Source organism: Pinus tabuliformis, chromosome 1_2 (assembly GCF_031772625.1).
Source record: "Pinus tabuliformis cultivar Carrire ecotype Pingquan chromosome 1_2, CPIR1, whole genome shotgun sequence".
In the NCBI taxonomy this organism is placed as follows: Eukaryota; Viridiplantae; Streptophyta; class Pinopsida; order Pinales; family Pinaceae; genus Pinus; species Pinus tabuliformis.
The window spans coordinates 1,022,272,753-1,022,284,712 of NC_142298.1; the positions used below are offsets into that span (position 1 = coordinate 1,022,272,753).

General features: G+C 34.4%; 1 protein-coding gene across 2 annotated transcripts; it reads left to right on the top strand.

Annotated features, from left to right (window-relative positions):
- Positions 1-784: 784 nt before the first annotated feature.
- On the top strand, positions 785-9,282 carry LOC149209590 (subtilisin-like protease SBT5.6). Of its 2 annotated transcripts, none has more exons than XM_089396411.1 (11): positions 785-902; positions 1,150-1,315; positions 1,522-1,613; positions 1,789-1,886; positions 2,170-2,352; positions 2,504-2,615; positions 5,222-5,783; positions 6,451-6,554; positions 6,696-7,053; positions 8,454-8,667; positions 8,753-9,282. In XM_089396411.1, exons 2-11 carry the CDS (start codon positions 1,202-1,204, stop codon positions 9,280-9,282), a joined length of 2,367 nt encoding a protein of 788 aa, XP_089252537.1. In that variant the 5' UTR covers positions 785-902; positions 1,150-1,201. The 2 variants fall into 2 exon arrangements, with proteins under 2 accessions (XP_089252537.1, XP_089252538.1); XM_089396412.1 differs by having other exon boundaries at positions 856-902; positions 1,154-1,315.
- The last annotated feature ends 2,678 nt before the right edge of the window (positions 9,283-11,960 follow it).

The following is an 11,960-nucleotide window of genomic DNA, read 5'->3' on the forward strand; positions in this document are numbered from 1 at the left end:
AAGATATTTCTATATATGACTTCATTATTTTTTAAAATGTTTCATATGTAAAATCTATATTAAACATTGAAATAATTACAAATCTCTGAATTAGAAGGCACCTATTAATGAAATAAAAAATATTTCTTTCTCTATATATGCTTAATGTTAAAATCTTTTAATCAATATGTATATTAAATTTTGTTTGTTATTAATATTTTTTAAATTTTATATATCATCTCTTTATTAAGAATAAAACAATTACACATCTCTTTAAAAATATAATTTTTTTTTTTGTTAAATTTTTTTCTCTATATAAATTAATACAAAATTATGTTATTTAATATAAACATTGAAATGTTTTACTTATAATTTAAGTATATATATTTTTATTTATTACTATTTTAATTTATTTATATAATTATTATTTTTAAAAACTAGATAACACCTTTTTTAACCTAATAAATATATATTTATATCTATGGAAATGAATTTCATTAAAATTTCAACTAACCAATGGTAAAATAATTCTGTCCTGTTCCTATTGGAATGTATCAATGACACATGCCCATTGACATTTAGTGACCATAATGCTTAATACACATTCTATCACGATTCAACTAAGTGGGCAAGCAAATCATTGAAATTGCCAGAAATCAAAGCGCTTTGTAGCCCTGTATTTAATATTTAATGCCTGGAAAAACCTTAAAACAAACCAGAAACGATGGTGCTCCCGTACATACTAGGAAGCACTTTTCGTGAGAAGATTGGGTGCTATTTTTTTAAATGGAAGGGACACGTATGGAATGGAATCTGGAGCAGTAACCATGGTGAGAGCTATAAATGCATGGGGATGCTCAGCACTTCTAATTACAAAATAAAAGCATGTGACTCCTGTAATTGGATTTCAGCAGCTTAAAAAGGTTGGTTTTGTATAAAGTCTCTGGAAATTTTGCTGTGAAGTTATAGTTTTTTTAAATGGAAGGGAGGGGTTGTCTATACTTGCTATTCTGTACTTGTTTTGTTTTTGTGATATGTGTTTGCAGTGCTTCCATTGGTACAGCTGCAATTTAAGCGTTGCTTTTGCAGAGTCACATGCAGGACAGACAGATTATAAGGATTGCCATTTATTGATTGCCAGACTAATACTTTGTGTGTGTTTGTGTAAAGGAAGTGAAGAAAAGAGAAGAGCTTCAGCTCCATTGTTCTAATCAGAAACATCATGGATCTAGGACTGGGCCTCTTATCACAAGCTTGGTTGAAATACTTCATGGTGGTTTTAACCGTATTGAAGCTTCTCATGTCATTCTGCGTAGTTGGCATCTCTGCTAAGGAGGTGGGCATGCATTGAGATAGCTTATCCTTGACATATAATATTGATATGTAGACACTGAGATCTTTATCTGATATAATATATGGATTGGATATCTCTGATATACATACACAATGAGTACATAAACCATGGAAGGTTCTTAGAGTAGTTTTATGCCGTTGTGGCAATGGTGATTCTATTTCTTATAGCTTTGTATGTATTGTTGGCAGATTTACATTGTATATGCAGGCGACCATGGAGGGCTGCTGCCAGAGCAAGTGGTTGATATTCACCATTCCATGCTGGTTTCTGTGAAGGGAAAGTGAGTTATTTGCTTCAGTCACTCAATGAATGCATGGATACATGCTAAGCTCATTGTCTATCATGCAAGTTATTGATGAATCTAATGATTGTCAAAGACCTTGGTTTGGTGTTTTGGAATCGAATTTTACAGGTAATTATATTGATATTAATTCAGTGACCTTGATTTTGGACAGTGCTGCTGAAGCCAGGGAATCTTTGCTTTATAGTTACAAACATAGTTTCAATGGCTTTGCTGCCCATCTTTCTCCTGAAGAGGCCTCTGCCATCTCAGGTATATATGTAAAAGCCATGGACATATCTGTCATATTATTGTAGATATGTTGTTATAAGGTGTGAATATATTCAAATATCTTCTGTAAGATTCTGAGATCAGGCAACAGATACAACTTACAAATGTGCTGTTAGTTGCTAATTATGCATGCAGTGGTTCATGAGTTTTTTTTATGATTTATCTTTGATCAAACTGATTTTGCTCAAAAAAATTTGAGAGAATGTGCCATATTGGTTGCTAAAGGTATTTGGATTGATTATTGAAATGCTGTGAACTGATGCAGAGATGGAAGGGGTGATCTCTGTATTTCCCAGCAAAAACAGAAAGATGCACACTACAAGATCATGGGATTTCCTTCGCATGCAGGGTAGAAGCACACAAGGAAATGGAATGATTTCACCCTCGACCAAATTATGGAAGGAGGCAAACTATGGACAAGATACAATTATTGGCCTCCTAGACTCAGGTAGTGCCAGTTCCATCTACTTCAAGGCTTACTACACGGAAGCAAGTTATTGTTATTGGAATTTGGAATACAATACTAATGATGTGGGTGTCCGGTAGATAGAAACATGTCCACACATGAAAAATTTATGAATATTTTGTCATGTAAGCAGGGATTTGGCCAGAGGCTGAGAGTTTCAACGACGAAGGAATGCCTCCAGTTCCAACCACATGGAAAGGCACCTGTCACGAGGGCGAGGGCTTCAACATCTCACACTGTAACAAGTAAGTGAACCCAAGCAACTTTCTGTGTATTTCCCATTTGTATAACGGTTGATATTCCCTTGGCATTGTTAGGATGTTTCAGATAAATTTCACACTGGTCAAGTTACCAGTAGTTTTAGGGCTCTGAGAGTTTAAGACAATCTAGGTTTTATTTGGAATAGTTTATTTAAAGGTGAAAAAGATACCATTGCTATATTCCACATTGATCCTATGAGCAAAACCATAAATTCTTAAAACTCTAAAACTCTATGAGCCCAAAAAAGATTGGTCGATCAAATTTACCCAAACCACCCTAAGGAAGACGCTAATTCTGAAGTGGACCTAACCAAATTCATCAGCAATTGACGGGTATTGTCTGGAATTGACTACCACGAGTGCAGTGGAGAGTGATTCGGATAGGATTAAAAATGGCATGAAATATATTTTGTCGTGTATGAAAAAGAAACAAGAGACAAATGGCATGAAATGTATTGTTGTTACTTTATGGCTTAAAGTAGCTATAAGACTAAATTGCAACTTTTGGATTATTAAAATCTTTCCCGTTGAATCGTTGACCACAGTTTTTCATCCATTCCGGAGTCTGTCTCCACCTAAATGACATTTTAACGTCAGCCTTATCCTTCATGATGTCGTCACAGAACCAAGAAATTAGTGGGTCACAGTGGGGACTTTCTTTTCTTGCTAAAGAATCATTTTATGTAAAGTAAAAATGATTTTGGTATCTGTCACCTGTGGGTGTCTGTGCCTAAAAAGCCTCTTCTATCCTATCTCCAACATATTTGGATCAGGGATCATTGCATCAGGGACCACTGATGCAGTAAGATAAGGGTACAAACTTTTTCTCACTGGGTTCTCCACTGGGTCCTCATGCTTCATTTTCTCTTCATTAATCATGTAAAAAGAGTGTATCCTTTGACCTAATGAAGAGTTAAAGGGTTCTCCACTGGGTCCTCATGCTTCAATTTCTCTTCATTAATCATGTGAAAAGAGTGTATCCTTTGACCTAATGAAGAGTCAAAAAATCATTTAGTTATTTTTTTTCCTTTTTATGACTTTGACTTGCTGTGAATCTATCACGCCCAACCATGAAAAGACGGGCTCATAATTGGTTTGGAGGCTTAAAAGATTTTGGAGATGGGTTGAATTTAAAAGTAGCAATTTCCTTTCCTGAGCACTGAGCATTAAAATTGCTTTGCATGTGGAGGTGACAAAGCATTGAAAATGCTCTGAATATGGGGAGGCGTATCTTATTAAATTCAAAGCTATTTTGAATCTGCACTTTGACATACAGATTTAATATATGATATTCGCCATCTCTTTTAACGAGATCTTAATTTAGGTTCGCCTTTTCTTTTAACAAGATCTTAATCTTGATGACATGGTATATTGAGTGTAACATACTTAATTCGACCTTTATAGTTGTAAAACAATCTGTCAGAATGTAAGCTCACAGTGTCACATTTATAACATGGCTCAGTGAATTTGTTTGAATTTTGCATTCATAACATGGCTGAGTGAATTTGTTTTGAATTTTGTAGTTGTATAATAATTTGTTAGATTGTAATTTAATGATAAATATTAAGTATCTCATATTTTTTTTTTTTTTTGTGATTTATTATGTTTTTGAAATATAAGCTTTTAGGATTAATTATAAATATCAATCGAGTATAGATGTTTTGAATAGTCAAAGTGGTTCATCATCAAGAAGAAAGATGATGAATTATATTGGTTCATTTCAAATGTCTATAATAAATTAACTTTTGTGATTAATCCAGAAAACTTTTTCAAAAGTAGCAAGTATCTTGTAATAAGAGAATAATTGGTTCACTATCTTTATATCTTGTCCATTGAATAAGAATAAAAGAAAATTCAATGAACAAAATAAAAAAACAATAAAACAATAATTAATTTACTGCATTATAATTAATATTCACTGTAATTCAACTTTTTCACACATTGACAGTTCTGGAATCTAAATTGTACTGTACAAAAGCTGATAGCAATACTCTGCTGCTGTTTATTATGAATTTGAATATATAATTATTTTCTGCCCAACAGTTTGTGGTTAAAATTGATTCTATGTTGACTCATTAACAATATCCTTACTATATAGATTGGTATATAGTATGCATTCTAAGAGATAAGTGGAGATATTATATATTTCATATTATATCTTGCTTAGCCCTCCGAGTTAAGATAGATATAGACTGATTAACATTGAGAGACCCAATATCACCTAACACCATTAACTTGAAATTAAACTTAAACTAGTAAAAAAAAAACTCACAACTTTATAAGTTTAGTGCTCCATCACATGTCATCATCTTGCATCATTATAATTATCTCTGGTGTTTGGAATGTATTTACAAGTATTCTCACCAGAATCTTTGGAGGTGTCACCCATAAGCCGGTAGTGTAAGAGAATACAAGCAATATGAAAGCGAGTCCCATCACCAACTCTGACCTCTGAACTTTAGTGTTTGAAATCGGTTTACAAATAGTCCGGCACATATTCTTTAACTAATACTCATAGAATTACTATATTACTATATTTAATGATCAATTTATATTTTGTTTAACTTAAAAGTTTTTTCATGTATGAAAAGAAAGCTGATTGGCGCGCGCTACTACTCGAAGGGTTTTGAAGCCTACCACGGTCCTCTAAATGAAAGAGCCATAGTAGAGTATCGTTCGCCTCGTGACCGCGATGGCCATGGCACCCACACTTCCTCCATAGCTGCGGGTCGGGAAGTGGACGCTGCAGCGTTAGGTGGTTTCGCCGCTGGGAAAGCCGCAGGTGGTGCTCCGATGGCCAGGTTGGCAATGTACAAGGCGTGTTGGGGCCAGCTTGAGGGCACTGTCGTGGAGATGACGTGTCCTGAAATTGACATGTTGGCAGCCCTGGATGATGCCATTCATGATGGCGTCCACGTGTTGAGTATATCCATCGGGATTCCTGGCCTGCAACCTGTGTATACTGATGTCATCGCTATTGGAACCCTACATGCTGTCAAGCGAGGTGTTTTCGTGGCTTGCAGTGTTGGCAATGATGGGCCAAAACCTGCCACAGCAACAAATCTGGCTCCGTGGATCACTACCGTGGCGGCCAACAGCGTGGATCGGGATTTTGTGTCACCAGTGTTGCTCGGGAATGGCACCAAAATCATGGTAACCTCAACTTACTTTTTTCATTATTTTTTATTTAAATTAATAAAAAATAGTTATTTTGATTTTGTTAAAGAAGATAAATCTGAATCTAAAGCAGTATTTTATTTCATGTATGAGATTATGATCAGATAGAACAATAAAGCATCTCATTTTATTAGAAGTAGTATTAATGAAAATAATAAAGAATGATGATCATAGAAGATAATAAGTTTCTTACCTATATTTTTGGATTATGATCATAGAGTAACTACTCAAAAGCATGTAGTAAGAGTAAAAGTCCACTCTCTTACAAACCAATAACATATAATTTCAAATTACAATATTTTCCTTCAATAATGATGATTAATTATTATAATTCATAAATCACAACAAAAAATACTATACTAATGGTGTTCACTACCAATTAATATAATATAAGCTTTCATCAATTTACTTTAAAAGTAACCTCATCTTCAAGCTCCTGAAGGATGATATAGCCATTCTGGTTAATTTATAGTTTTGTGAAAGTGATATAGGCATTATGAATGAGTTCTCGTGCTTGCTTTAAGTTTTTTTCGATATTACATCAAAAAATTACTAAGTTTTTTTTTGTATTCAAGCTTTTGTGATCCATAATGAATTAAGCAAAGTCTTTTGGTAGAAATTACTAAATTTTTTTTTTTTGCAGAGCCAAAATGTAACTCCCTACAAACTACAGAAAAAGTTCTATCCATTGGTGTTTGCTGCTGATGCAGCGCTTCCCACTATAAACAAGGCCAATATGTCTGCTGGGTATGTCTCGACCATCCCACCTAGTTGAGAATTACATCAAAATCTCAATGGTAACCTATGTTGTGCTTAAAAATGGATAGATAAATTGCAGATAAGATTCATGAATTGACCAATGTATTAGAAATGCCTGTTCATATGCAGGCAATGCCTTCCAGGATCTTTGGACTCAAAGAAAGTAAAGGGGAAAATAGTCTTCTGCCTTAGAGGATATGGTACCAGGGTTGGGAAAGGCATAGAAGTAAAAAGGGCAGGAGGGGCTGCAATAATTCTGGGAAATCTTCCAATTAATGCAGCAGAAATATCAGTGGATGCACATGTTTTAGCTGGGACTGCAGTGGTCTCTGATGATGCAGCAACCATACTTTCTTACATCAATTCTACTACTAAACCCCGTGCACAAATTATTCCAGCTTACACTGTCCTGGGAGCCAAGCCGGCACCATTCATGTCTGCCTTATCTTCCAGGGGGCCCAATTTGGTCAATCCAGACATCCTGAAGGTAAAGAGATTCATTCTCGAACAGAATAATAACTTTTTCTTCAATTTTATCATTTATTGTAGAATGTAAAAGCTTTGGTTTAAAATCCCATATCTTACTGCAACTGTATAGTCAGTTTTCTTTCACGGTCTCGCAGGAACACAAGCCTGCTTCTAACTGTATAAAAAAATAAAAACTTCAAGTTTCCAGCCTGGCCTGTATTGGTAGGTTTACTTAAGCAAAGTCAGAGTTCAATAGGGTTCTGTACTAGTAACTTAGTAAGGTGATCTACATTGATTTAGGGTAGGCAAATTTTAAAAGCTAAAATTAACTTGTGTTTATTAAGCATTTACATTCGATTTTCATTTTTACAAACTTTGACCCTTAACCATTTTCCTAATTCTACCACGCTGTAGATTGGTTTGGCCATCCGAATTCCAACTCGAACTTTAAACAAATCTCTATTATGAAGAATATTGTAACAGAATTGCAATGTTAAGTGTAAGTATACTGTCTATAAAGAGTCAAAAGTGAGGAGTATAATTATCAGTGCTTTCTAGTGACAATTATTACAATATTTTTCAGGAATAGTTTATAAGAAAAAAACCTATAAAGTATAATTCTAAGTTGCTATAGGATTTTTTAAGAGTTTGTATCACTTCAAAATCCCTCAAAATCTTTAAAAACAAATAACTACTACATTCGTACAACTTCAACTTATAAAGTTATCCTCAGTACTTTTATTTTTGCAAAATTTTATCCAAGAAAGTGATTGATTTAAATAATTTTTATCCTATAATCCTAAAACATTCCTTAGATAAATTACAAAACTTTTGATAAGATTTTATCATGCCAATATTCCTGATGACAATTATTACAATATTCTTCCCATAATTCTATTTCTTAGGACACAATATTCTGGGACAAATTACCACAATATTCGTCGCATGGTTTTGTGTCACAAGATTTCTAAGTAGACACAATATTCCCAGGGACAAACTACCAAACTTTTTGTAAGATTCTATGACACAAATTTCCTCAGGATAAGATAAAATATTCTCTTCTCTGGAAAACTTGCAACCATCTTCTCAGTGCTCTGGCGCCTTATCTTAAAATTTTATATTGACAAGCCATACAAAAACCCACTTCAAAATATATTTACAATAGCTGCAAGTTTGGAACAACCTTTTAAAGTAAGACTGCATTCTGTTTGGCCAATAAACATAGAGGTACATGTGTGTTTTAAGCTTCCTAGCCTCAAAATTGGTTTGTTTAACAGCATAAACAACCTCAAAATCCTGTTCAATTTTGGATTGTTTAACAGCATAAACATCAATTTCAATCCATGTCAAATGCAAATGGAAAAGTGTTCTGTTTATTTCAGGGTTCCCTTGCTTCACATATTCTATTGCTTTTTGCAGCCAGACATCACAGCACCTGGTCTGAACATACTGGCAGCCTGGAGTGGAGCAGCCTCTCCTACCAAGCTTTTAATGGATGATCGTCGTGTAAAGTACAATATTATCTCGGGGACATCAATGTCGTGCCCACATATTGCAGGAATAGCAGCCCTGTTAAAGGCAATTCATCCAAATTGGAGCCCTGCCGCTATCAAATCTGCCATCATGACCACAGGTGACTAATCTCATTCCTTGAAAAATTCAAAACTAGGGTTTCTGGCAATGTAATCTAACATAGTATTTCATTTTCTTTCCTGCAGCAAACGTTGCAAACAATGAAGGTCATCCAATTTCAGATGCATCTGGAAATCCAGCTACACCTTTCAGTTATGGATCAGGTCAAGTGAACCCCAATCGGGCATCAGATCCAGGCATGTTATATGATGCCACAATAGAAGATTACGTCCTTTTTCTTTGTGGCAGTGGAGCCAATGCTTCTACCATTTTACGAAACAGTAGTTTCAAATGCCCTAAAAATCCACATAAAGATTATCAACTGAACTATCCATCAGTTGCCATTGGAAACTTGAGAAACAAGGAGACCGTCACCAGGACTGTCACCAATGTGGGTGGCAAAAGCGAATACACTGTTTCAGTCGATGAACCACCAGGTGTATCTGTACATATCAATCCTAAGAAGTTGTCTTTCCAATCTAAAGGAGAAAAACAGATTTTCACTATAGAATTCACCCTTCAAAAGCCTCTTAATAATAAGTATGTATTTGGGTCCTATACTTGGAGTGATGGAAATCACCTAGTCAGGAGTCCGATAGCTGTCTCATCGATGTAAATAGGCACTTAGCCATTCATGCCATGGATCACTATAATGGAAGAATTTGAGGAATAAGAATCTTTATGCTTTAAGAATGCGAGTGGCTTAGATTCAAGTCTGATCAGGCTCCATACAAATTGGCTTCAAATGAACTGGAGTGCTTATAACTTGTACCCATATGTTCAAGCATACTGCCATCCTCTGCTCAGGTTGCGTTTCTGTGCATTTCTAAAAATTGACATAGAAAATCTCTTTCAATTCAAATCTCTGGTGTAGAAGTAAATGCATTCCATACAAAGCAAATTTACTGCGTAATTTGAATGACCCAGAAAAGATAAAGATAAAACGGCTTTAGCCTAGTTCAAGGATTAAGAAGCTAAGGACCCTGTTTTCTAACAGGGCCATCTCTCTTTGAGATAGTCAATAAGTTTAAGAAATTCAAAATAAATGAGGACTATGCAGACTTTATCCAGAGTTAATTGTAATGACCCTTTTTAATTAATTGCGGAGGAAATAGCCTATCCAACCTGGAAGGCTAGTTATTGATAAAGGAGAACCATGTTTTTGGGTAACATTGGATAAATTTGGGGTGGGGCGACTGAGGAAAAAAAAACCCAAATCTTCACATTAGATTAAAGAAGAGAGAACCCTATTATGAATCTAAATGAATCTATAAATAAAGCCAAGATGAAATCATTTTCTCATCATTATTTGGATTGGAATATCTCTGTTACTTTTCAGCTGCAGCTCGGAGGGTTTTAAAACCCTTTCCCTTGATTAGTTTCGGTGGAGATGATCCCACCCTAGTTCCCATTCTCTTCTTCTGATACAGTTTAATATCTTGAGGTACCTCTGATTTCTTTGACAAGCAAGAAACCTTTCTGTGGCTTATTCGGTGGAGATGATCCCACCCTAGTTCCCATTCTCTTCCTTCTGTTACAGTTTAATATCTTGAGGTACCTCTGATTTGTTTGAGAAGCAAGAAACCTTTCTGTGGCTTATTTGGTCAACGAACTCTGTTCAAGGAGCAGCGAAGGTCATCTCTATAGACAGCAAAGGAAACCTTTCTGTGGCTTATTTGGTCAACGAACTCTGTTCAAGGAGCAGCGAAGGTCATCTCTATAGACAGCAAAGGGCTCTCTGTATTTCTACGGAATTAAGGGGCTACCGAATTACTGGCTGAAGAAGAATACGGAAGCAGAAGGCCCTCCCTAAGGCACCAAAGCCTAATCTGAAGACAGCGAGAACTTCTAAGGAATTATAGGATTAAAAGCCCAGCCTAGGAATGCAGCGTTTAAAATTATTAACGTTCCACTAAATCTCAATTTATGACCTGGAGCGAAGTATAGTATTCATTTAAAAGTCATCCTTATACGTCCACATTTATCTATAGGTATATTAAGGCATTTGTCACCTGAAAAGTGAGTTAAATGTGGAGGATTCAACATTTTGAAGTTAAATGTGGAGAATTCAGCATTTTGAAGTTAATTTTTTAAAAATATTATTTTTACATGTCACTTTATGTCATTCTTGCATAATAAACAAAAACTACGTGGTAACAATGTGTCAAAAAGAAAGAGCAGTGACATTGCCATAAGTAGCTCTTATTGTATGTATACATTATCTATCACAGCAAAATTGGTAGAATCTTTTTTTGTAAATTTATAACCTTAAGGGCAAAATTCCACTGGGACATTACATTAATGAAGACTATCCTGACTTTAATCCCTACATGGATCCAACGTCAATTAAATTTTTTTAGTTAAATCTAATTATAATGTTTTAATATATTTTTATAATTTTTTTTAACTTAATAAAAGAAATAAGTTTTTTTTTAATGTCCAAAAGTTATTATAATTTAGTTGCTAACTAGTAGGATGACCATTATTAGTTTCTATTAACAAACGACTCATCATAGTTATTCAAGGAAAACCACATCATGTGAAATGACCCACTAATGGTTTGTAAAGGAATAGACTTTTGCTCCCACTACATGCCTCTAGGTCTTGGGTCATTAACTTGTTTCTTCATGTCCAAAGAAAACAACCTCTTAGCCAACCAATGCAAAAGATTATTTCAGCCTAAATAATATTTAAAAAATGTTAATATCCTTTATAATTATAATTGAGAGTAACTTGAATAAAGTCATTTAATTTCAATAAAACAATTATATTAATAAAATTAATATCCTTTATAATAGTAACTCCAATAAAATCATATACTTTTGTTAAAAGTTATAATCATTCTATGTAAATCTATATCCATTATATATAAATACACTTTCTAGCCAAATACTTCTTAAAATGGGATGAAAATGCAATATGGAACCAAAGCTTAGTATCGTGATTGTGATTGCTCTTAATTCACAACTAGGACCAACCTATTTTATTATGGAGTCCCATTTGCAAAGTATTGATCCACTTATTGCATTCATAGTTATATATATATATATATATATATATATATATATATATATAGATAGATATATATATTCTTGTTATTTACACGAATTATTGAAGAGTCAGTACATAGCCTTGCACGGGAATGGACCTTGGGACTTGTGGTGACCAAACCTCCACACGGAGTTGTTGGACCGCAGCCTTAGAGCTCACTATTCAGTGACGTTATATAAGAGTATGACAAAAAATTGCAAAAGCTTAGGAAAATCTTGACATAAAATTTAAAGAATATAATGA